General features: G+C 39.2%; 1 protein-coding gene across 2 annotated transcripts in view; it reads left to right on the top strand.

The window, feature by feature from the left end:
• The window catches only part of Parn (poly(A)-specific ribonuclease), a 148029-nt gene that overhangs the window by 24162 nt on the left and 96530 nt on the right, over positions 1-27337 (top strand). For both annotated transcript variants that reach the window (XM_026409243.2, XM_026409242.2), the window contains exons 13-18: positions 1608-1685; positions 13597-13640; positions 14888-14930; positions 16097-16172; positions 18164-18274; positions 18912-18981. In XM_026409243.2, the coding sequence (XP_026265028.1) occupies positions 1608-1685; positions 13597-13640; positions 14888-14930; positions 16097-16172; positions 18164-18274; positions 18912-18981 (422 nt within the window). The remainder of the gene's footprint in view (positions 1-1607; positions 1686-13596; positions 13641-14887; positions 14931-16096; positions 16173-18163; positions 18275-18911; positions 18982-27337) is intronic.

Raw genomic sequence — 27337 nt, 5'->3', positions numbered from 1 at the left:
ACTGTGAATATGCCCAAATACTGAGCCAAAAGCTTAGCTTGTTAGATTTGGGAGATTTTATGTAGGATATTTACTTTGAAAAAATATGTTTAGCCCTATGAATTCAGCAGTGTTATATGGAAGGCCCATTGGGACTTATTATGGAGCTCCACTGTACTGACCAATGCTTTTGTGAAAAATGGTCTCACCAGCTGTGTGCAGTGGTGCACACCTGTAATCCCAGCTGCTCAGGAGGCTGAGACAGGAGGATTGCAAGTTCAAAGTTAGCCTCAGCAAAAGTGAGATGTTCAGTAACTCAGTGAGACCCTTTCTCTAAATAAAATACAAAATTGGGCTGGGTATGTTGTTCAGTGGTCAAGCACTCCTGAGTTCATTCCCCGGTACCAACCCTCACAAAAAAGAATATGGTATCACCAGGCCAACTAAATCTAAGTTGACATTCCATTTTGTGGTTTATTTTTTACACAAATGGAGTAATTTAATTTACCCACAGTTATTTCAGTTGATTGAAAAAACAGTGAAATGTTATTGGAATGGAATTCACAGAACATGTTCTGAATTTTGATGCAGTTAATCTAGGAAATGAAAATTTATTGTGTTAATTATAATAAGAAATTAGCTATTTTAACCTTTTAACATTGTTATGAACTTATCTTTTAAAATAATTGGGTTGTTTTAAGAAGTATATATATATATTTTTTTTTTTTTAAACCATAATACCTATTTATATATTAAATCATTCATTCGGTATTTTTTAAATATTTATTTATTTATTTTAGTTGTAGGTGGTGGACACATATCTTTATTTCATTTTTATGTGGTTCTGAGGATCGAACCCAGTGCCTCACAAGTGCTAGGCGAGCACTCTTATCACTGAGCCACAAGCCCAGCCCCAAGAAGTATATATATTTTTTAAATATTTATTTTGTAGTTGTAGTTGGACACAATACCTTCATTTTAATGTGGTGCTGAGGATTGAACCCAGGGCCTCACACGTGCCAGGCGAGCACTCCACCACTGAGCACAACCCCAGCCCCAAGAAGAAGTATAATTTTTAAAATATTTGTATAGACAAAAGCATATACATATGTTTTTGGAGTTTTGTTCACAAATTATTTGACATTCAAGGGACTCAGGGTTTTCGTATTTTACCTTTAAAAAACTCTTCAATTAAAATTTTACAATTTCCTGCTGTTATGCCAGCTCATTTCTGTAGTCCCAGCTACTTGGGAGGCTGAGAGGCAGGGAGGTCACTTTAGCCCAGGAGTTCAAGGCCATCTTGGGCAACATAGAGCCTTGGAAAAAGAAAAGGAAAAAAAGAAAAGTTTTTTTTTACTACTTCTGATTCTTAAGGGTGACAAGATTGATAAAAATCAGAGAAAAAGATCAATGAAGTAAAAATTATTTGAAACTTTTACTTTGCATTGTGGATTTAATACTCCCAAAGTGCAGAGAAATAAAAATGGCTTATATTTATGTATTTGCATATACTTATAACTTTTTAATGTGGAAAAAGTAAGTTCAGTAAAAAATCCTCATGGAATCTGAAGCATACATTTTATTCTCAAACCCTAGTTAATTTTTTTCTTAACCTTGATTTTCTTTAGGGAAAACTTGTCATTGGACACAATATGCTCTTGGATGTCATGCACACAGTTCATCAGTTCTACAGCCCACTGCCTTCGGTAAGTGACTGGTCCGCCTGCCTTCACCAGGCACTGTGCAGTGTTCTCTGCTTTTCTGCATGCAGCATATTCCCAGAGACAATCTTATGCATGCACTTGGTTGTGTGTTTTTGATGAGATGTACATATAAGCTATTTTAAGGGGTTTTTCTGTCATCTGCCATTGTCAGAGCAGGGTTCCATATTTGTTTCATCGTCTTGGTCCTTGTGGTTTGGCTATTGTGAATTGTGTTGCTATAAACATGGGTATAATTGTGTTGCTATAAACATGGGTATGTATGTGTTGCTATAGTTTTTTAAAAAATATTTTTTAGTTGTTGATGAACCATTATTTTATTTATTCATTTATATATGGTGCTGAGAACCCAGTGCCTCACGTGTGCTAGGCAAGCATTCTACCACTGAGCCACAACCCCAACCCGCTTTAATTCTTTAATAAATACTGAAGACTGGTGTAGCTAGGACATATATGTTAGTTCTATTCCTAGTCTTTTGAAGGACTACCATACTGATTTCTATAGTGATTGTACTAATTTACAATCCCACCAATAGTGCTGAAGTGTTCTTTTTTCTCTACATCCTCTCCAGTGTTTATTATTGTTTGTGTTCTTGATATGGCTGCAATTCTAACTGGAGTGAGATGAAATCTCCATGTAGTTTTGATTTTTATTTCCTTAATTGCTAACAGTGTTGAACAATTTGTCATATATTTGTTAACCATTTGGATTTCTTCTTTTGAAAAGTGCCTATTTAGTTCACTTGTCCATTTATTAATTGGGTTGTTTGTTGTTTGAATTCTTTACATATTCTGGATATTAATCCTGTGTCAGAAGAGTAGCTAGCAAAAAATTTCTCCCATTCTGTAGATTCTTTCTTCACATTCGTAATTATTTGCTTTGCTGTATAGAAGCTTTTAAATTTGATACCATCCTATTTATTAACTCTTGAGATTATTTCCTGAGTGTCAGAGATCCTTTTGACAAAGTTGTTTGAGCCTACATGTTGGAATTTAACCCTATGTTTTTCTCTAGGTGTTGCCTAGTTTCTGGTCTAATTACTGGGTCTTTGACTCATGTTGAGTTGACTTCTTTTTTTAGTATTTTTTTTAGTTGTTGATGGACCTTTATTTTATCCATTTATTTTTATGCAGTGCTGAGAATTGAACCCAGTGCCTCACACATGTGAGGCAAGCGCTGTACCACTGAGCCACAACCCCATCTCCTTGAGCTTACTTTTGTGCAAGGTGAGAGATAAGGATTTAGGCTCATTATTCTACACAGGGACAGCCAGTTTTCCTACAACTATTTGTTAAAAAGGCTGTCTTTTCACCAGTGTTTGCTTTTGGCATTTTTGTCAAAGATAAGAAGACTACATCGGTGTAGGTTTCTGTTCTGTGTCTTCAATGGTCTATGTGTCTGTTTTTTTGCCCGTACCATGCATTTGTTACTCTAGCTCTGTAGTGTAATTTGAAGTCAGTATTGTGATGCTTCCAGCATGACATTTTTGGCTAAAAATTGCTTTGGCTATTCTGAGTCTTTTATTCTTCAAAGGCATTTTAAAACTGTGTTTTGTTGTTTTTTTTCCTTGTTCTGTGATGATTGTCATTGGTATTTTGATGGGGATTGCACTGAATCTGTTTATACTTTCAGTATTATGTTCATTTTTAATAGCATTACTTCTGCTTATTCATGAATATGGGAAATCTTTCGTCTTCTTATATCTTCAGTTTTTTCTATAGTTTGCATCGTATAGGTATTTCACTTCCTTATTTAGATTTATTTATAGGTTTTTTTTGTGTTTTGTTTTTTTGTACCAGGGATTGAACCCAGGGGTGCTTAACCACCCAGCCTCATCCCCAGCCTTTTTTTTTTTTTAAATACATATATTTTATTAGAGGCAGGGTCTTGCTGAGTTGCTCAGGGCCTTGCCAAGTTGCTGAGGCTGGTTTAAACTTATGATCCTCCTGCCTCAACCTCCTGAGTCGCTAGGATTACAGGTGTGCACCACCATGCCCGGCTTATTCATAGGTATTTTATTTATCTATATTTTTGTGGATTTTGAGAATGGGATTGTTTTTCTGATTTCTTTTTCAGCACATCATTATTGGTGTATAGGAAAGCTATTAATTTTTGTATGTTGATTTTGTGACTGGCTACTTTGCTGAATTTGTTTATTGGTCTGTATTCTTCTGGAACTTTTTGGATCTTCTAAGTGTAGGATGTTACCATCTGCAAACAGTTCTAGTTTGACTTCTTCCTTTTGTATTTTTACCCCTTTTATTTCTTTCTTTTGCCTAATTGCTCTGCCTAGAATTTTTAGTCTATAAAGAATAGTAGTGGTATAGTGAATATCCTTCTCTTTCTCCAGATTTTGAAGAAAATGCTTTTAGTTTCCATATTTTAGCTAAGGGATTATCAATCTTGTTTATCTTTTCAAAAAACTGACTATTTTATTGATCCTCTGTTTTGTTTTTTAATTTCATTTTCAATTTTATTCATTTCAGCTCTGATCTGTTATTTCTTCTGTCAGTTTTAGAATTGGTTTGCTCTTGTTTTTCAAGGGCCCTGAGATACATCATTAGGTTGTTTGTTGGAATCTTTCTGATTTTCTTAGGTAGGCACTCATGGCTTTCAGTGTTCCTCTTTGAACTGCCTTCATAGTGTCCCAGAGGTTTTGTATGTTGTATCCTTACTCTTGTTGGCATCTAAGAATTTTTAAATTTCTCCCTTATTTCTTCTGTCATGCATTCATCATTCAAAAGTGTATTATTTAATCTCCGTATGTTTATATAGTTTCTATAGAGTTTTTGCCAATTTCATTCCATTATGATAAGAGAAGGTGGAAGGGAATGTATCAGTTTTTTTGATGTCAAGAATCAAATTTGTGGACTTAATAATCAAATCAATTTTGTGGACTAAAATGTGGTCTGTTTTGGGGAAGGTTCCCTGATTTACTGAGAAGAAAGCATATTCTTTTTTTTTTTTTTTGATACTGGGGATTGAACCCAGAGGTGCTCAACCACTGAGCTATATTCCCAACCCCCCTTTAAAAAAAATATATATATATATGTATATATTTAGTTATACACAGACACAATATCTTTATTTTGTTTATTTATTTTTATGTGGTGCTGAGGATTGAACCCAGGGTCTCACACATGCAAGGCGAACGCTGTACTGCTGAGCCACAACCTCAGCCCCTATCCCCAACCCTTTTTATATTTTATTTTGAGACAGGGTCTTGCCAAGTTGCTGAGTTGACTTTGAGTTTGCAATCCTCCTGCCTCAGCCTCCTGAGCTGCTGGGATTACAGTTGTGCTCCACTACATCTGGCAGAAGAAAGCATATTCTGATTTTGTTGGATGAAATATCTGTAGATGTCTGTTAATTCCATTTGGTATATAATATTTTTTAGGCTTAAGAGTCTTTGCTGAGTTTATGTGTAAATGACCTATCTATTGGTAAGGTGTGTTGAAACCACACAGTATTATTGTATTGGGGTCTAACTGAGTTTTTAATTCAAATAGTGTCTGTCTTATGTAATTAGGTGCATCAATATTTGAGACATAAATATTTACTATTGTTACTTCTTCTTGTTGAATTGTTCCCTTTACCAGTATAAAATGACCTTTGGTCTCATTAATTTTGGATTGAAGTCTGTTTCGTCGGATATGAGAGTAGATTCTCCTGCTTTTGTGTGGGGGTTGTAGGCTCCTTTTATATGGAATGTCAATTTCCATCTTTTCACTCTTAACGTGTGGCTGTCTTTGCCTGTTAGGTGAGTCTCTTCTGCCAGCCTGTGTCATTTAATTGGAGAGTTGAGACCGTTTATATTCCATGTTATTTTAGAGAGATGTTTATTAATTCTTTTGATTTTTATTTATTTCTAATGTTTAGTTTAGTTCTGTTCCTTGTTTGCTTAGCTACTCTTCAAATGAGATGTGTCCATTTGTGAGCTTGGGTTGGTTTTGGTTTCTTCTGTGTGAAGTATTTCTTTAAGTATTTTCTGTAGTGCAGACTTAGTGGTCATAAATTCTACTAGTTTCTATTTATCTTGGAAGGCTTTTATCTATGCAATTCTGAGGTATAGCTTTGCTGGATATGGCAATCTTTGTTGACAGTTATTTTTTTCAGGACTTGGAATGCATCATTCTAAGCCCCCCTGGAATTAGAGTCCATGCTGAGAAATTGGAAGTGATTCTGATTGACTTGCCTCTAAATGTGACCTGATGTTTTTCTCTTGAGGCTTTTAAATTTCTGTCCTTGTCCTGTGTGTTAGGCATTTTAAAAATAATGTATCATGGAGAGGTGCTTTTTTGATCATGTCTACTTGGAATTCTGAATTCATCCTGTATCTGGATATTTATCTTATTTTCAAGATTTGGAATTTTTTCTGTTTTATCCCTGCAGAGTTTCTCCATGCCATTAGCCTGTCTTTCACAACCTTTGTGATCCCAGTGATTCTTTTTTTAATAGACTGTTGACTTTTTTTTTTAAGGTAGTAACTTTTTTCTTTTAGTTTTATTCATTTATTTTTATGTGGTGCTGAGGATTGAACGCTGTTCCTCACACTAGGCAAGCCTTGCTTTATCACTGAGCTACAATTGCAGCCCCTCCAGTGATTCTCAAATTTGGTCTCTTAAAGTTGTTCCAGGGTTCTTGTATATTCTGGTCATGGATACTTATTTTCTTTATTTTAACAGTATCTGAATTTTCAAGAATGGCTACTTATTCTGTATGTTAGGCATTTTAAAAATAATGTATCATGTCTTCCAGCTCTGAGATTTAGTCTTCAACATGGTGTATTCTAGAGAGACTTCCACTGAACATTTTATTTGATTATGTCTTTCATTTCTAAAACTTCTGTTGGTTCTTTTTATTTTCTTTTTTTGGTACCATGGATTGAACTCAGGGGCACTTGACCACTGAGCTACACCCCCAGCCCTGTTTTATATTTCATTTAGAGACACTGGTCTCACTGACTTACTTAGCACCTTGCTTTTGCTGAGGCTGGCTTTGAACTCTTGATCCTCTGGTCTCAGGCTCCTCAGCTGCTGGGATGACAGGCATGCACCACTGTGCCCGGCTGTTGCTTCTTTTTCAGTACCCCTATCTACTCACTGACTTTCTCATTCATTTCCTATACTGACTCCCTTTACTCATTCAATTGTTTTTCTCTGTTCTCTTGAAATTCATTGATCATTTTTATAATCATTCTTTTGAATTCTTTATCTGGTATTTCATCCACTTTAATATTTTTGGAGTCAGTTTCTGTTGAATTATGGACTTTAAGAGTCTGTGTGTGACCTTGTTTTTTCATATTTCTAGTGTTGGTTTTGTCTAGGTGTTGTTGTGCTGCTCACTTCCAATCTTAGGAGTAGTCCTTTTCCAGTCACAGCCTTCTCTTGCCAGTGTGCCCTTGAGTGACCTAGGAGAGACCCCCTTGTATGTATGGTGTCTGCAACCTTTGTGTTAATTATTTATGATTTTGCCGTAGGAGTGGATGTCCATGAGTGGGACCTGAGGGCCATCCCCCAGCCATTCCTGCTTGGAATCTGGTCGTTCATTTGGGCTTGTATTAAAATATCAGTGAGGTTTGAGGATGGTTAATGAGTGTGTGGAGCACGTGTGCTGCCTCTTGGCTGGGTTTAGTTCAGTAGCCAAGTCTCTCTCCTGGGAACTTGTAGTGTCCTTGTAGATTCCCAGCGCCTCACAGAAAAGGGGGAAACAAATAATATCAACAGCTGAAGCTAACCTTAGAGCAGTATAATGAATCTTTTTTTTTTTTTTAAAGAAAGAGAGTGAGAGAGAGAGAGAGAGAGAGAGAGAGAGAGAATTTTTTTTTTAAATATTTATTTTCCAGTTCTCAGCGGACACAACATCTTTTGTTTTTGTATGTGGTGCTGAGGATCGAACCCGGGCCGCACGCATGCCAGGCTAGCGCACTACTGCTTGAGCCACATCCCCAGCCCCAGTATAATGAATCTTGATGCCTACTATGACATCTGCAACACCAGTTACCACAAAAACAGGAATGGTGGGCCAGCCCTTGCCAACAGCAAAAGCAGTAAATAGCTGTGAACTAGATATGGCATTAAAGTAAACAGATGGTGTCAACTGTGCCATCCATAGCACTAATTACTGCAGCAATATGAATGGTGGAGGCAGGGGTTGTGTAAACCAAATAGTTCTTAAAAAATGGTAAAAATAGAGTTCATTAAGAGAAAAGAAAATGTGGTGGGAGGATAAAAGAAAGTTTAGAAAGTTCAAAATGTAAACAGGCTGAAGAAGGGCGTAGTAAGTGATGACTACAAAGGAGGAGGAGAGAAAAAATGGGAAAAAAGGAAAGGCAGAGAAAGAGAATAAGAAAATTTGTTGGAGAAGAAAGGAGAGAAAGAGAAATGAGTAAAAATAAAGCAAAACCAAAGAAACAAAAAGCCCTAGCTCTCAAAAGACAAGACAAGGAAATAACCATCATAAAAATATGCTAAAATGAGAAAAAAAAGAAAGTTGTCTGTGTGTCCACAAACCAGTCTGCGCAGCAAGAGCACACACGTGCACACACACACGGAAAAAGACTTGAAATGAAACAGAAACAGTGAAGAATTGTCCCCACTGAGGTAGCCAGCAGTGCTGATGAGGATGGATGGTCACTGCCTGTGCATGACTGTCCTGCTTGTCATTTCTTCCTGACTATGTTGTGGGGTGGGGAGGGCCGGGTTGGGGGCTGGAGAGAGAGAGGACTGGGGGTTGTTAACATTTTCTTCTTTTTGTGTTGCTTACCCAGCTGCCAGCTGGAGTGACCTAAAACTGACGCTGTTTGAAATCATCGTCAGCTTCTCTCCTAACCAGTGGGACATAAGATGGAGTGGGAAGTACTGTCAGTTGATGTTTCTGTCTGGACAGGCCAGCTTGACAGACCAGGATAGGACTGCTGCACAGTTCTGAGAGGGCACTTCTGGGAGGCCAGGGCTTAAGTCTGATCAGCCTTAGGGACTTCGCTTGGTGACATCTGCTCTGGAGAGATTTGGTTAACACACTCCGTGGGCCAGGCAGATGCCATTTTTGGCTGTGAGTCTGGATCTTAGGAGCCTCCCAGGAACTCTCCTGTGTGGCAGGAGAATCAGCCCTCCACACGTCCCACATACTCAGCGGCCAGTCTTGTCCTTGAGTGCATTCATGCCTGCATATGCAGTTTCTCCATCCTTATCAGCTGTCCCATGAGCCACCAGGCTCAAAGGGAAAGCAAGTCACACTCCCTTCTGTATTTCTGATTGAATCTCCTTGAGTACAATCTTTTCTGTGTCTTTTTCAGTCACTTTCTGCTAGGTACACCCTAGGCCACCGGGTAGGCGCTTGCCAGGACAGTATGCAGTGTTTGTTGTGGTCTCCTGGGCTTCTGGCAGCAGCGAGCTGCAATGTGGCCTCCTCAGCATGGCTCCTGGCCTTCGTTCTTTGCCAGTTGAAAAATACAGAGCACTTATTAGATAGCAGCTTGCTGTGCAGCCTCTGGATAGCTAAATTCAGGCTGCGTTTTTTCATCTACAGGTTTGTTTGTGCCAAATTTGTCCATTGTGTTTCTGTGTGTATTATCCCTCCCCTCCCTGGGGAAGCACACTGCTGCCGCCGCGGCTGCTATCTGGCTCCAGTGTACTCTCTCTTCTTTGTTTGATGCACTCAAATTTCTGAGACCTTAAGAGACGCTGACTGTCTGATACGGAGTTTCAGTGTACTCCCTCTCTCACCCGCCTCACTGAGAAGCAGTAGTCCTGGTGCTTGAATCCCAAACCACAGAGCAACTGGAAATGTAGCCTTCCTCAAATTCATCACCTTTAATCTCTGGTTTTATGAAATTCTTGATTGCCTCCTGCTCAGCGCTTCCCTCAGCTCCTCTACTGCACTGACTTTGAGCCAGGTAAGCTCACCAGGCTGAGCCAGGTAAGCTCACCAGGCACGAGCTCCTCTGGCTCCCCGTCAGGCTCTTGCACTCCTGCTCCTAACTGCATGACATCTCCCTTGCCCCTACCTTCACACAAGGAGTCCTTCACACTCCTTTCTCTCCACGTTCCCTGTCCGTTAGTGATATTGCCTACTAGATATACATGACAGTAAAGTGTATTTTGACATGTTATAATAATGTAGTATACTTATTCTAAATAGGTTTCCATTCTTGTGGTTGTACATGATGTGGAGTTTCACTGTGGTGTATTCATATATCAACATAAGAAAGTTCTGATTCATTCCACTGTCTTTCCTATTCCCGTCCCCTTCTCTTCTCTTCATTTTTCTTTGTCTAGTCCACTGAATTTCTGCCCCCCTTATTGTGTGTTAGCATCTGCATATCAAAGAGAACCTTTTGTTTTTTGGAATTAGCTTATTTAATTTAGCATGATAGTCTCCAGATCCATCCATTTACTGGCAAAAGTCATAAAATTATTTTTCTGTGGCTGAGTAATATTCCATTGTGTAGATATATCACATTTTCTTTATTCACTTATCTGCTGAAGGGCACCTAGGTTGGTAACATAGCTTAGCTATTGTGAATTGAGCTTCTGTAAACATTGATGTGGTTATGACATTGTAGTATGCTAATTTTAAGTCCTTTGGGTATATACGGAGATGTAGTATAACCAGGTCAATGGTGGTTCCATTCCAAGTTTTTTGAGCAATCTTCATATTGCTTTCCAGGGTGGTTGCACCAATTTGCAGTCCTAGATATTGACCATTTTTGTAACTCAGCTGTAGACACCAACATTTATCTCTAGCCGTACTCTTTCCCAGATTTTTGTGTGTATTTCATGCTGGACTCTGGGATTCTCCTGCTGGCTTACTCTCAGATGGGTTGTTCGTGTGTCTATATGAGATATTTAATTTTCACTACCTTTCTTTCCTTTCCCAACCATTTTTCTCTTGATTCCATTAGTATAGGTGATTCTGAGTATCCAATCCTGTTTTTGATATCAGTTTTGTCTCTTCCTCTGTCTCCAGATCTGTTCCATTACAAAATCTTAATGATCCTATCCCCATGCTGTTTCTCATGACTGGGGGCTTTCCATTTTTGCCGCAGATAGCCTCATTTCTCACCTGCAGTTCAGCAAACTCCAGGCTGAATTTTTTTTTTCTTTCGGTATTCAGCCCATTCTTGAAATCAGAGGTTGACAGTCTTTTTCTGTAAAGGTCCAGATAGTGAAATATTTTGGGCTTTCCAGCCTGTATGGTCTCTCTGGCAGCTCTCTGTTATTTTGTAGCTCCCAAATTGTCACGAATGTATAAATAAATGGGTGTGGCTGTGTTGCAATAAATTTTTATTTAAAAAATAAATGATAAGCCAGATTTGGCCTGCAGACTATGGTTTGCCAATTCTTGCTTTAAAATGCCACCAGATGAGATTAGTCTTTTGTTAGTTCTGCATCGGAAGACTCTGGGGAGTTTAGTCTTGTTTACTGCCCATTTCTTAGGTCATGTTTCCCCATTAGCAAATAGAACACTCTTCAGAAGAGTGCAGCCCAACCCGCTGGGTGTTGTGGATCTGTTGCTCCCCTTGTCCTAGTTCTGAGCCTTCAAGTTGCCACCACTGTTCACGATGACTTTATCACCCTCTGGGATACAAAAGCTCCATAGCTGTAACTCTCAAAACAAGTATGATGGGAATAGATTTTCATTTTACCTTTAAAGACCCAACATTTGTTTTAGATCAGCCACTTTTTACTGGCCAAATAGACCAAAGTAGCAGTTCTTCTCCTGATTTGTTGACCTTTAAAGCAATGAAGTTATTAGTAAGGAAAGAGGGGAGTATATATAATATTGTGCCAGGTGTTTTGAATACCAAACAGAGCTTCTCACGTAGGAGGCATTAAATATTGATTTAACAAAAGAGAATATTTTGACTGTGCTAGTGTTTTAAATCTTCTGATATATGACTGTCCATATCATTGACCCTGATTAAAATTTTCAAACACTCTCACCTTGTTTTTCTATATAGTTGACTCTTTAGCCAGGCATGTCAGACCATCTCTGATCGAGCCCAACTTTCCTGTAGTCTGAGCACTTGTTGTTCTCCTTCTTTCCAGCCACACGGGGCTCATTTCTCCTCTAAGAAGTGCTTTGGGTTGTTCCGTATCTGTGATCTTGGTATGATTTCCGCCAACTTGAATTTTCCCTAGCTTTCCTCAGTGTTTGTAGTCCATGATTTCACCTTTTTTTCCTCCAAGGCCCAGCTCATGCCTCCTGCATAAACATTCCCCTGCCTAATGCCTTCATGCCCATGAAGGGATTGTTTCCTTCTCAGATCTTCTGCAGAACTTGGCACCTCTTTGGTACATAAATTCTGTCTTGTGTTGTACAGCGTAACCCCTTCTTCTTGGTGGTTATCTCCTCAGGCAAGGAGTAACTCATTGTCCAAGTGTCTGGCAGAGCACTTTGTATGTGAGAATTAACAAGTGTTAACTTGAATCAAGTTATAGTAGAATGAAGGTGATTTGGTGTGCCATAGGAGGTGGGATAGGATAAGCAGTTCTAGCCCTTGCTTTATTACTATGGCAGTTTTTTAAAAAAATATTTTTTTAGTTGTTGATGTACCTTTATTTTATCTGTCTATCTATCTATCTATCTGTCTGTCTAACTATCTATATGCTGCTCTGAGAATTGAACCCAAGGCCTCACACATGCTAGGCAAGATTGCCCTAGGGACTGGGGTTGTAGCTCAGTGGTATCTTGGTAATTTGCTTATTTGTGTTCTGTCATTGTCAAAGGGAGAAAATGTTTTTTCTGTATTTACCTTTGGAAGAAATGACGATAATAAATGAGGATGATAGGACTCTTGGACTAACACCAAAGTTTGCATTTAAAGTGTACTAAAGAATTCATATTTTGGAGCTTTTAGGTCAGGAGAGTTTCTTCTTAGGAGACTTCTTGGTACCTCAGAGTGATCTTTTAGCAAGTGTCAGTCTAGAATTCTGCTGTATGTTATTCCTGAATTTTACTTTTCTCTGGTTTGTAAAACTTTGCAGTGGTATTGAGAGATGACAGTAACGGACATTTTTGTTTGCCTTAGCATTGAAACCACTTGTTCATGTATTGTCCATTAATTTAACAATAGCCATTGAAAGGCTGGTAAATATTTCAAGCTAGCTAAATACAGTCTGTACTTACAGGCTTGAAAAGCTAATTGGAAATGGCAGTTTGCTGTGAAGCATGAATAACTTTGAAGAGAAGTGTTGTTTATAAAGAGTCAACAGTGTGACTATTCAGTCTAGCATGGCAATTATGTATGTAAATGAGTTAATTCAAAATTGGAGCACTCTCCTGTCTACCGCAGACTTCCTGATCAAAATAAACTTGGGAAATTAATTTTCTGACTTAGACACTTGGTATTAGTGACACTTTAGCAATTTTCTTGTACTTAATGAAGGAGTCATATATAATGAAAAGTCTGTATTTTAATTAACAAAGATTGTCTCAGTATAGGTGTAAGCTAGTTTACAATATATCCATTTTCTGTATAAACCACTTAATGTAAATGACACTGCTAGTCTACTATTAAGATACATTTGTGTAATGGAATACAGCCTGTTGGCTATTACTGGAACTTCCCAAGCAGTTTCACAGGCCTCTCAAATCTACAGCTTTCTACATATAGTAGAACCCTCCTCTTGTCATATAATCCTTATATTTGACTGCTTCGTTATGCCAAGGTTAGTCCCCAGATCATGTGGTTCCCAATCAATGTGGAAACTGGAAGGTTTTTAAGATGTAATTATTACCTGGAGATGGGTTTTACTGTTTAGCTTCAAGCCTCTAGAGATATAATGGTTTGTTTGAGAGGAAAGCTATGCACCTGAGATGCTTAAGTCTATTTTTAATACCATGGGTGTATTTGGAAAATTGTAACAAGTCATTCTCTGTATTTTTTAGGACTTAAATGAGTTTAAGGAGCTGACAACATGTGTTTTCCCCAGGTAGGCTTTCTTTAAGTCTCATCGTTCATTCAAAATAGTCACTGTTGGTTGGGTGTTGGGGGGGTTGGTGAACTGACATCAAATTCCATGTATGTATAAGTTTGTGAAATGAACCCAACTGCTATTTTCAATAAAAATAAATAAAACAGTCATTGTGACATACATAATACAAACAGATACATGCTAATTTATTATAATCAATGGGCCCTGATTAGAATCCAGTTCTTAAAAGCTGGGAAATGATTTAGTCTCTCTAACTTTGGAGGAGTTGACTGTTTTTAATTTATGATTGGTTTTGTTGTTCCATTAAATCAGAGTCTGAATTGGGTGGGAAGGCAGCCTATGATTCCTCTTCTGTTATCTCACACCTTTCCCTCTGAAGGGCTGGCGAGGCTTTCCTAAAGTGGCTGTGGTCCTTCACATCCCTGGCACATACCTTGTCTGTTGAAGTACCCTGTTGGGCATCTGCTCTGTCCATTCAGAACTAGGGAGAAATTTTTTCTCCACTTTAAGTCAGTGCCTTTGCTGCTGGTGTTCTCCACAGTTGGTAATTGCATCCTAGTTCTGATGTGTCACATGTCTGATAGATCACATGCCCACCCATTTGAATAGGGACTATTTCTGTCTTACTATTTAGTGTTCACCTTTGTGTGAAAAGAAATAGAGAAATACAGCCTTCATATTGGTCAGAAAGTCTCTTTCTCTATTTAGTATTTTTGATTTTTGAAACAGAATAGTAAGAAATAACAACAGCATGAAATTACTGAATGCAGAGTTGGGCTCCCTAAGAACTTATTTCATACCAATCTGGATAAGTAGCAGTAGATGGTAATGATTTAGGAAGGTTAGACCTACACCAGTATTTGAACCATGTGGAAACAGGGGGATGTTTGACTTGCCTTTGAGGTTGATGGAGACCACACACAGGGTGCAGGCGAACCTGGAACTGATTCTCTTAGTGTGTCAGAGCAGGGACTGACCTGCAGCTGTCTGATGAAGTCACTGGTGATAGGACTTGACCCCAGGTTAATGTAGCAGTGATGTCACTGCTAGCCTCAACGGCTACTCTGCTTGGTTCTTCTCTCCATGTTAAGTGTATTATATGTTAAGTATTTCATGTATTAGGTGTATGTTAAGCATGTTAAATATGTATTGTATGTATGAAATTATTTTAAATATTTGAGTAAAATACATTTTGAACATTGATACAAATTATGTTTACCTTATTAAAAATATTTTGTTTTCAGACTCTTGGATACTAAATTGATGGCCAGCACACAACCTTTTAAGGTAGTGTTTAAATTTGAACTATCACTAATGAGCTATACTTTGAAATTTTTTGAATTGCTATTATTATCTTTGGAATTCTGGTTTATCTAAATGCTATTCCAAATATATAGAAGAAAAAAGTAGAAGAAATAAAGGAATAAAGAGAAAATGGAAAAAAAACCCACCCAAATATGTAAAAATGTGAACAGGGGTTGACTTTGGCTAGTGGGATTATGTGGGTTTTTTTCTTTTTTCTTCAAATAAAATTTTTAATATTAAATATATTATTTACTTTTGAGTATGTTGCACATGTGCACAGTTTTTTTTTCTTCATTTCCTTTTTCTTATTGTACATATTTGGGATAAATTTTCTAATCAAGGAAATTTAGATCATGGCATAATCTTTTGCTACTTTATTATATAATTGATATGAATGCCAGAACAGCATAGCTTTCTGATGAAAGGTCTGTAGATGTTTAATGTATCTGTAAAAACCTTCCATTTGGTTTGCTTTTTTTTTTTTTCCCCTGGTAGTGGGGATTGAACCTAGGGCCTTGCATATATGAGGAGAATGCTCTATCTCTGAGCCACGTCTCCAGCCCTTTTTATTTCATTTTGTTACAGAGTCTCAACAGATTGCCCAGGCTGGCCTCTAACTTGAGATGCCCTTGCTTCAACCTCCTAAGTTGCTGGGATTATAGGCATGAACCACTGTAGCCTGATGGTTGTACTTTTCATAGAGTGAAATTAAAACTTGCTTCTCTTTTGCATTTAGTGAAAGATGACTTGTTCTTTAAAGAACACCAGGGGGCAGCACCAGATGCCATTTGTATGCATGTCCCAAAAGTGGATTCTTTTTTTTTTTTTAAATCTTTTTCTTTTTAGTTATAGATGGACACAATACCTTTTTTTAATCTATCTATTTTTATGTGTGCTGAAGGTTGAACCCAGTGTCTCACATGTGCCAGGCAAGTGCTCTACTACTGAGTTTCAACCTCAACCCAGAAACACTTTTTTTTTTTGGTGTGTGTGTGTGTATGTGTGTGGTGCTAGGGATTGAACCCAGGGCCTTGTGCATGCAAGGCAAGCACTGTACCAACTGAGCTATATCCCCAGCCCTGGATCTCTTTACTGTATGTTGTCTGTTGATGATGAAGTGGTGTACCTCTTTGCTTCCTCATTTGCAGGATATCATTAACAACACATCCCTTGCAGAACTGGAAAAGCGGGTAAAAGAAACACCTTTCAATCCTCCTAAAGTTGGTAAGAATATGAAACAAACCTGAAAACCATCCAACTCTTTGTGATAGTTATGATGCACACTGTAGATGAAAGGTGAATGGCGCTAGAACTATACTGCATGTTTAGATTTTGGCCAAGTTAGCCCACTCATGCCCTGTGTTGAATTACTGTTTTCTGAAGAAGAATGGTCTTTAATTTTACATGTGTCTTATGTTAATAGAGTTGGGTAGGCGTTCATTGAGAAGTTTGGCAACTAAAGTTTCAAGGCTTTTATTTCCTAATGCTTGGAATTCTCCCAGAACTTGATGTGACCTTTTATATGGTGCATTGTTTAAGCAGAGGCAGAGTTGGTGGTTAATTGCCAGGAGTAGAATGAAAATGTATTTTCTGTCTCAGAAAAACCCAAGAACTGAGTTTACTGATGAGATTAAAGGAGAGCCCTTATCCCTGTTTCCTTTTAAGCCAAGTTAGGAAGTGGAAATAGCATTGAGGGAAATCAGAAGTCAGGGGGAATGTTCCTTGTGGGATGGAGGTGTTTAGCCATGTCCAGTACCACCAAGGTATTTGGTGATTCTTCTGGGTGCTACTTACATGTTCCTTTTAGCCTAATTATGTATGCTGCAGACACTGTAGTTCGCATTCCTTTAGCTGTGGCCCAAAAACTTCTCAATACATGAGAGGACTAATGGTTCAAAACTGACAATGGCAGGTATTAAAGCAGCCAAGATTACAGATATTTGCTTTCCCTTCTGGGTTAGAGTCCAAGAAATAAATTAAGAAAAGGGGTGGGGAGGGGGAAAGAAAACCCAGACCTTGTCTGTAATAATATAGTAATTGATCTGGAAAATAATGTGTTTCAGCTTGTGGTAGTGTTGGAAAATATTAGGTGGCTACTATGTTAAAGGCTTTTAAAAAAAACTTTTTAGGCCTCATATTTAATACTCGGTTAAAGAATTCTTCTTAAGGAGCATTATAGTGACATGAAAACAGTTGCATTCTTTTCATTGTTCATTCATGTTTTTATTCTGCCTCTTTGACTCTCATTTCCGAATGATTCTAGGAAATAATTATTTACGAGTGATAGTTTTATCCTGTTATTTCCATATATAATTCTGGTATTGGGAAAAGAATTTAGTCTAAAGCAGGTGGCTCTTCCCAGACTTTATCTTCTCAGCTTCTGTGTATATCAGTGTGACAAAAGAATCATGTTATAAAATGGTCTTTGCTATGAAGCGGCCCCATGATCTAAGGGCCATGTTACAGCAAATTCTGATCTATTTTTGGAGTTGTTGTGCTATTGTCTTTAGATCTCCAAGCTTGGACACATAGTGGAGGACATTGTTACCAATACTGAACTGGAGTCTTTCATTTGGGGGGAAGAGTGTTAGCAGGCTACTTAGAGAGAGTATTTACTAAGCATTTACCATGCACCACACCCTAGGTAAGATCTTTCCTTGCATTGTGTTGAGGAGGTTTGGTTGTCATCTCCATTTTACAAATCTGGAGCCAGGGGTGAGGTGACTTGCCTAGGGTCACACAGCAAATTGTGGAGCAGAGATTCAAGCTGAGACAATGTGACTCCTGAGTCCTGCTATTACTCTTTGCTGTGTCCTGATGTTATGATGTTATATAGGGAAGAAATTCTTTTTCTTGACCTTAGAAAGCAATCAGAAGAGGAATAATTGTCATTGGGTGAGTTATGCCTGATTGTGAGCAGCTCCCACCAGTGTGGGATAAGGAGGCCTCTAGTGGGGTCTTTGGAAATGTATTGAGGCGTTCTGTTGTCTGCACCAAAGCCCTCATTTTCAGTCACTCGGTTCTCTCTGTGTGTTTGTGTGTGTGTGAAGGTCTGTATACAGAGAGTTAAGACATAGACATTTTTTTCCTGCTTATTGAAGGTATTTTGCAGCACATGTTAATGAAGTCAGGATTTGGCTGGGCATTATGTTTAAACTAGTCTTCATGTTTCATGATGACCTGGGGAAAACGATTTTTTCCTTTTTTCTCTTCAGAAAGTGCAGAAGGTTTTCCAAGTTATGACACAGCTTCTGAACAGCTCCACGAGGCAGGCTATGATGCTTATATCACAGGACTGTGCTTCATCTCCATGGCAAATTACCTAGGTACTTGTTAAAAAAGGGTTCTGTCAATATGCGTTTCTGTCAGATACACAGTGGGCTCGAGTGGATCAGCGCAAGCTGCTGGGGCAGACTACCATAGACTGGGGGTTTAAGCAACACTTTTGTTTCTCGGCTGGGAAGCCCAAGATCAAGGTGCCAGCTGAGCATATTTTGCTGGTCTGGCGAGAGCCTACTCCTGGTTTATAAATGGCTGTCTGCTCAGACCCAGACCCCCTGTGGTAGAGAGCTGGGGGAAGAAACTCCGTGTCTCTTCTGATAAAGTCACCAGTCCCTCTAACTACCTCCAAATACTGTCTCACTTCTAAATACCGTCATGCTGTGGAAAAAGCTTCCACATGTGAATTTGGGGTGAACACAGACATTCAGTCTGTAACTCTGCCATTTTCCGAGGATCCACTTGCCCAGTTAGAAGTGGGAGGGTCTAAGGTAGGAGTTGGAGGAGATGGGAGGGAGTAGGCAGGGAGGAGCCACTGACATGCACCTATTGTCAGGTGCCTGGTCAGTGAGAGTACCTTTTACCCTTGTAGAACCATACTGTTGATTTACATGTGTTTTTGTCTGAACTTTCAGACTTTGTCCATACGACTGTGTATAATACCCTGCTTCTTTTCTTCATTAGGTTCTTTTCTCAGTCCTCCAAAAATTCATGTATCTGCCAGATCAAAACTCATTGAACCTTTTTTTAACAAGTAAGTAATTAGAGGGACTCAATCCCCCAGTTCTCTCACCGCTCTTGGAATGACTGGGAACAGTAGTGTATTTTTAGATCAAATATTTCTCATCTCAAGTAACATATGTTTCTAGAAAACAGAAGTTGACCTTTTGGGAAACAATTAGTTAAATATATTGGCTAAAACAAAAAGAGAAAAGGAAAAAATATTGGAAACCTTGCCAAAGGTAATATGTCTCTTTCAAGAAAAAGAACATGTGGGTTTTGGCATTTAAATTTTCTATCAGGGACACATGCATACAGTTGGTCCTAACCCCTAGCAAATTTTGCATTGGGATTATTATTTATGCTTGCATTATTATCTACTCATATAATATTCTTTCTAAGATGATGTTAGTTAGGCAAATGACTTTAGGGATAATTAGTGAAGTTTTGATTGTCACTACATCCTGATTCCTCATCTGAGTGGGCCCAGAGAAGTAAAGGCTTGCTCATACATCTTTATTGTTGTAAGAAGTTATTGTGGGTCTGGGGTTGTGGCTCAGCGGTAGAGTGTTTGCCTAGCACACGTGAGGCCCTGGTTTGATTCTCAGCACCACGTAAAACAAAATAAATAAATAAATAAAACAAAGGTATTGTATCCGACTACAACTGAAGAGTAAAAATATAAAACAAAAAAGAAGTCATTGTGATTTAGGGAGAAGTCTTATATTTGGAGCATTTAGAAAAATCTCAAGATTATTACTTGAAGGTGTAGTTTGTGCTCGATGAGCAAAGCTGAGACTGAAGTTACAGATGTGCTCCTCAGGCAGGCTGCAGCTTGGCTCTGTGTCAGACCCCTGAACTTTGTCTTTGCCTCAGCTCTCTTACGGGGCTGGTATTAGATTCTGTGTGAGCCAGGCAGAGCAGGCAGCCCACTCCATCACCACTGGAAGAAATAACTATTTCCGTGTTGGGTTGGTTACATCCTTTTCTTACACTGTATGTAGTACTTATAGCCCTGTCATTGCTTTACTGACTAGCAATACCAGTTCCTTAAGATATTTGTAAGAATGCTAGTACCACAGTGCTGGGCTTCAGCGGCACATTGCAGAGACAGATGTTAACTCCAAACACCTGGATTCCACAGACTCCGAATTGCTGTTGTCTGAGTTAGTGAATTTCATCATACTGTATCTGCTGCTGCTCTTTTTTGGGGGATGGGACGGTTTGAGATGAGGTACCCAAACTGACTTTGAACTCCCAATTCTCCTGCCTCAGCCCTCTAAATAGCTGGGATTTCAGACATGTACCACCAAATCTGGCTTATGATTATGATTATGATTTTTGTAGATGGACAGAATACTTTTATTTATTTATTTTATGTGGTGCTGAGGGTCAAACCCAGTGCTTCACACATGCTAGGCAAGTGCTCTGCCACTGAGCTACAGCCTCAGCTCCATGATTATTATTTTAAAAATCTTTGTTATTCTTTTCTATAGACATAGAGAGATAATGTGTATGATTGTCAACATCTTTCAAAGCAGATTGGGTAACAATGTGGTTTCACCTCTATCTACCTCCAAGTGGGGATTGGGCTTCCACATATAAATTTTGGTATGGGTACCAACATTTAGTCTGTAACACTATCCTTTCCCTAGGATCCACTCATCCGCTAGAACTGGGAGAGTTCTGAGGTGGGAGTTAGAGGACATAGGCGGGGAGCAGGCAGGGAGGAGCATCTGACACCTGTTGTTAGGTGCCTCTTGTATATGGGAAGTTGATTGTGCTAACCACTGAGTCCTTGCTCTCTGTCCATTTCCTTAAAGGATTTTTTTAAAAAGCTTTCTTAGAGCTCTTAGGGGCAGTATTTGTCTTTGTAAACTTCTGGAAGTGTAGCTTATGCTGCAGACTATGAAAGCCACAGGTGACATCAAATGTGATTCAGGTCATGGCCATTCCTTACATGTTAGGTACATGATGTTAAATTTATTGTTCTACAGTGTTTTTCAAATGGAAAATGTTTTCTCACTTGTAAATATTTGAAACAACAAGGGTGCTTTTCCATTAAATTCAAGTCCTTATAAAGTCAGGTGATGGATATAAACTGGGTGAGATACAGGGTAACATCTGATTTGTCAGTTATGTGACCATTGTGCAGAGTGAATGTTGATTAAGAAGCTTTGTTATGACTTTATATGTTTATTGATCAATCTAATATTGCTAATACTGTGCAGTGCTATTTTTCAGAAGAATTGGACACTAAATATATTTTTTATTTCACTTTTCAGATACTTTTATCTTTTTTGGGGTGGTTGGGATGAACCCAGCACTTCTTAAATATTAAGCAAGCACTCTAACCACTGAGTTACACCTTCTGCCCTATGTATATAACTTCATTTTAAAGTGGGACATCTCTATTCAGATTTTTTTTTTAAGATCTAGATACATATCCAAAATCATTGAATACAGGATAAGATTCAGGAGTCCTCCTGTGATTTTGCACTAAAAGTTCCTGCCAAACTTGATTATTTTTAAAGTTTTATTTTTCTTATCTATAAAAAAAGAATACTTTCTTTATCTTTTAATTGAAAAAATTCCAGCAGGATTTGAAATGAAAAACAATTTTACTATTTTGTCTTGGAATAACTTAGTAAAGTGCCATCATCCATTCTTAATACACTTAGAAAGTGGAGAAAGCTGTTGCTTCTTTTGATATCTCTACTTACTTAGTGTTGACCTCATTTTATTTACTTGCACGTATAGCTTATGGCATTAAATATGGATTTTTACCATTTGTCAAGATTACCTCTTTATAAAAACATTCAGCATTTGCCCCCAGCATATCTCAAGCTGATAATTTAAAGAAAAAAGTTGCAAAATTTTTTTTTCCAGAAGGTTAATCTGTTTCAACACCAGGCCTTTCTAAATGTAAAATTAGGAAAAAAAATACCAAAACATGCATAATCCTAACCTAAATTTAGATGACTATTAAATGCCTGTGTCTGTATTTTGATTTGTTCTGATCAGATTTATGTGTTAAAAGTAAACCATGAGGGGAAATAAACTCTAGCTATTTTTTTTTTTTTTTTAGCTGGGGGAGGGTGTGCTTGGACTTAAACCTAGGGCTTGCATATGTTTGCATGTGCTCTCTATTAAGCTACACTTCTAGCCTATATGGTGTCATCCCCCGCCCCCATGAAGTCTCACTGTGTTGCCTAGACTGGCCTCAAACTCAAGTGATTCTCCTGCCTCAGCCTCCCAGGTACGTGGGACTGCAGGAACGTTCCATTCTGCCTGCCTCTACATTATTCCAAAATTAGCACTTAGGGCATCAGTTATGCCTTTTGGGGAAACTGAACTGAGTCAGCTATTGAGAAAATCCCAAGACAGCTGTATGCAGTATGCAAACATCAAATGTAACATAAGGTGGTGTTTTGTTTTGTGTTGAGAATGGTACCCAGGCTTTTTGTGCTGTCAGTAAGCCCCAGTCCAATATAAGCATTTTCCTTTTAATATTTTTGATGTTGATGGACCTTTTATTTTATTCATTTATTTATATGTGATGCTGAGGATTGAACCCAGGCCTCACTATTGTGAGGCAAGCACTGTACCACTGAGCCACTACCCCAGCCCAATATAAGTGTTTTCTAAGGCACACTTGCTAGAATAATGTCCCACAAGGAGTTTTGCATGGTGCCATTGTGTACTTTCTTGGCCTAGGTACCTCCCATGTGTCTCCTTGCTTTGTTGGCATCAGGGTGAGAATTGGAGGATGGCTGTGTCCTGCCCACTGCTAATGACCAGCTCATGGAGTGCCTTATTTGTTTATATTGCAGACTCTCTGATGGAGAAATGATTTTATAACCTTCTTTTATAACCTTGGTCAATTTCAATTGAAGCTTGGAAAACCAGCTTTAGAGAAGATCCTTTGGTCAAATCCTTTTAGACTGAAAAGTTAAAAATATTCTCTGCTTTTACTTTTTGTTGTACCACAAAAAGCACAAAGTTCGACTTTAGCCTTATGTTTTATTAACAGTCATCTGTACAAGACACTTTGAACTCCCTTGTAGATAATCTTTTATGAAGGTTTTTGAGAAGGCTGCTTTCCATCTACCTCAGTTTTTAGAAAGAAGAAGGAAATGAGCACATCTTTTTATTTTGGCTATTTGCTGTGAGAGAGGGAATTTTAAAGAAAAAGGTGCATGCCTGCAGTTTCCTCTAGAGGGTTCCGCCTGTTCTCGAAGCAGGAGTCCACGTGGCGTCTCGGTCTCCCTGGGATGACACTGTTTTATGTTCTTTCTTGCTGTGGAGGAGACATAGCCAGAAGCAGCATTCTCTTAGATAAATTGCTTCTTCCTTTGTAAAAGAAAGATAAAACTATTCACCTTCCATGGAGGCTGCAGGATTGCATGAGACATGAAAGGACTTGATATTCTAGAACTCAGTTGATGTCCAGTGTTTTCTTTTCTGAAAATATGGGGGGTGAGGAGAGGGCAAGGAGGACTGGGAAGATAAGATGTTGGTCAAAGGATATAGAATTTCATCAAGAGTAAGTCAAGAGTTCTGTTGTTCATCACTGTGACTGTAATTAATAGCTATGTATTGTCAACTTGAAAATTGCTGAAAGAGTAGATTTTAAGGGTTCTCACCACAAGAAAAATGTATGTGAAGCAATGCATGTGTAATTAGCTTGCTCTAGCTCTTCCACAGTGTAAACATATTTCAGAACATCATATTGTACATCATAAATGTATGCAATTGTTATGTGTTAGTTAAAAATAATTATAAATAGAAGAGGATCTAACATTCTAAGGGACTGAAAAAAGTAGTTGTACTCAGGGCTGGAGTGTAGCACAGTAGTAGGGCACTTGCCTAGCATGTGCGAGGCCCTGGCTGGATTCTTAGCACTGAAAAACTGTGTGTGACATGGGCATGTGTTTTTAGTTTAATGATATAGAAGAAAAGGTTGTAACCAGTATGGTCATAAACTTGGAGCTCAGCAGCAACAAATAACAACATTTATTTAAACTGTCTAATTTTGCTTGTTCTTGCTCTTGAATGTTTGCTTATGAAATTCAGATGAATTGGTTCAGATTAATGTATAATGAAAGCAGGAGTGCTTTGATGTGGAGCATTCAGAAAAGTTCTGTTATTCCAATGACTCCAATGCAGAAGTTTGTGGGAGGTTGTGGATGTGCATACAGAGCATTGCTGGAGAGGGAGAGGAACCCCATGAAACCTGAAGTAAAGCCTGCTGCAAAGCAGTCAAATTTGGCAGCAAATTGGGGTCTTCTTTTCTTTTCTTTCTTTCTTTTTCTTTTTCTTTTTGGATACAGAGAGTTGAACTCAAGGACACTTAATCATTGATCCACATCCCCAGCCCTTTTTATATATTTTTTGAGACAGTCTTGTTGAATTGCTCAGGACCTCATTAAGTTGCTGAGGCAGATTTTGAACTCATATTCCTCCTGCCTTAGACTCCCAAGCCACTGGGATTACAGGTGTGTACCACCATGCCCAGCAGAGGAAAGCATATTCTGATTTTGTTGGATTAAATGTTCTGTAGATATCTGTTAAGTCCATGGTGAACTTCAGGAAAATGCTGTGAATCTAGTCTTTCCTTATATTATGGGCAGTGTGGGAAACCAGGTGGGTGGTATGTACTTAGTGGAGTACTCTCAGAGGGCAGTCCCTCCACGTGGACAGGAGCAAGCGGTGCCAGTATACGATGCCAATAAAGTGCCTTTTATAAGGAATGGCAGCTTAGAAGTTCTCTTAAAACATTCCATAATTGTCTTTTTTTCTTGCTTTTTTGTTGTTACTTATTTTTTTTGGTGCAGGGGGTTGTACCCAGGGCCTCACTCATGCTAAGCACACACTCTACCGCCGAGCTGTATCTTGAGCTCCCTAATTTATCATAATTTAAAAGAATTTGTTGCAGAATTGGGCTGTGAATGAGAAGACACCTGCCCTGTGTGCCAGGCGCACTCACAGGGTTAAGCCTGTTGTTGGCGAGGCCGTGTGGGTTAGGGGGCTGTAGAGGGAATCAGGTGGCTGTTTGTAGCCCTTCCAGGAACCCCTGGTGATGCCAGAGCCCCTGATGGGCAGGCAGGATTCGCCGGTTAACAGAGGTGGGGTCCTTCTGCCTACTGGCAGCTCTCCCAAGAGCTTGGAAGTCATTACTCTTCAATTTTATATTGACGATGCTTGAATAAAGGGGTAACACTATTTTCTTTTTTTTTTTTTTGAGATAAAGGAAAAAGAAGGTTTTTTACTTTGCTAGCAAAGGAGAAACATAGGAGATTCCTGTCCCAAAGGCTGTGATTCTGGGCTGGAGATGTGGCTCAGCGGTAGCGCGCTCGCCTGGCATGCGTGCGGCCCGGGTTCGATCCTCAGCACCACATACCAACAAAGATGTTGTGTCCGCCGAGAACTAAAAAATAAATATTAAAAATTCTCTCTCTCTCTCTCTCTCCTCTCTCACTCTCTCTTTAAAAAAAAAAAAAAAAAAAGGCTGTAATTCTGCTCATCAAGGGCAAAAGGGGGCTTTTAAAGAGATGACTCAAAGGCTACATTCCATGTGTTCTTTGTCAAGAATTGTAATTCACTTGTTAATTTTGGTAGATAGTGATTTCTGAGATCTTCTGGTGCCATCCCCAAAGTCTGGATTACTTCCTATGGTGGGTGTGTGCTCAGGGACAGATAAATTTGCCTAGGATGGGGAAGAAAGGGAATCTTATTTCCCCTGAGATTAGGGAAGGGGAGTGATTAGAGAGGAGCAGGGAGAGAGAAAGAGAAAGAAACACGTTCATTTAAAAATCAGTTGTAGTGGCCAAACAGCAAGGGTTAATAATACTCAAAGCATAAAATGGACACTGTTGCATTTCCCCACTGTCCATTTCTACATTCCATTTCTATGGAAAAATGGATGATGACATCTCCAAACTGCTTCCTGCTGAAAGGGGGCAAAGTTGCGGGAAGTGACCCAAAGTCTTTGTTCTCTGTCAAGTGGAGCATGGACAGCTCAGGGCATTCAGCATCAAAGAAGTCCAGAGGTCCACAGTGGCAGATGGCAGGCGACTGGACAAGGCACACATAGGGCAGGGATCATACAGATAACTAAAGTTATCATGACTTTCCTGAGTTCAGTTTCCTTTTTCTCAAGGTGGACCATGATAGAGCAACCTTACTGTTGGGGAGAGAAGGTGGGAGTTCCCAGAAGCAAAAGGGAGTTTCAGCAGCTACTGGGATGGTCACTCAGTCCCTCCCTTTACTCACAGGAAACAGTTCCTCTGGTTCAACCCAAGGCAAACTCACCCGCCTCCTAACTCTCCTGCAGTTGACTCTCAACAATTTCGCCACCACCATGAATCCTCAGCATGGAAGTGGGGTTCCTTGGAAAGCCAGGCCTACCCAAGAAAGCTGGAGTGGGCGCTGCTCTTGGGTCCCATCTGGGGTGCCAAATTTATTGCCAAAAGCTCAGTACTTGTTCTGATACCAACCCAACAACAAGGACGCGGTTTTGAGAAAAAGGAAAAAGGAGGTTTATTGCTTTGCTAGCACAGGAGGAACACAGGGGACTCTTGTCCTAGCCTTTTAAAATCTGATGACCTCCGCCCCCAGCTTTCATCTCAAGTGGATCTGGAACCTGTCCAAGGGAGCATGGCTAACTGTGAGCTACTGGACGTAGGCCTGGGGCTGCTGAGGTACTTATTCATCATAAGGAGCTTGGGACATGAGCTTTTTAATAAAAATGGGGGCTGTTTTGAGCCTTTCCAGATTGTGCAAATTTTGGAGTTAGGTGTCATAGCACAGATGCTGACAGTAGCCCTAGGTCCAGAAGGCCTGAAGCTAGTTTCTCTCTAGTTCACCAAATGCATTTTCCTCTAGTACACAGGTGTGTTTTATCCTTGTGTACCTGAACCAAAGCCTTGCCTTTTGCCTCAGTCATGTTCATGTCACTTCCCATTCCCCAGTCTACTCAGATAAAAAGAATATTTAAGAATAGACTTGATTTGGTTGCCGGGGAAGTTGTTAGTACTCTTATTTTCATAAAGGGAAAAAACTCAGGGAATGTTGGGACAGTGAATTCTTGTGCCTTAGATCAGGTTTTCAAGACTGGACTCTGGTGCTTATTCTGGGACTTTTTAGGAAAGGAATTGTTTACCCCAGGTCTACAACCCCATATCTCATTTCTGCCTTGTAGTCTTTTGTGTGTGTGTGGTGCTAGGATCGACTGCAGGGCCTCACACATGCCAAGCGAGTACTTTACTCCTGTGCTGTGCACCCTGGCCCCTCTTCTGCACTATCTTGACTGCTGAAAGATTTACCAGGTGAGCACCTTCTGTGACTTCATCAAAAGACTGCTTTCCTAAGAAACCTTCAGGGCACCC

This window comes from Urocitellus parryii, chromosome 9 (genome assembly GCF_045843805.1).
Source record: "Urocitellus parryii isolate mUroPar1 chromosome 9, mUroPar1.hap1, whole genome shotgun sequence".
In the NCBI taxonomy this organism is placed as follows: Eukaryota; Metazoa; Chordata; class Mammalia; order Rodentia; family Sciuridae; genus Urocitellus; species Urocitellus parryii.
Note: the sequence above shows the minus strand (reverse complement) of the source record. Positions and strands in the feature narration are given on the sequence as shown.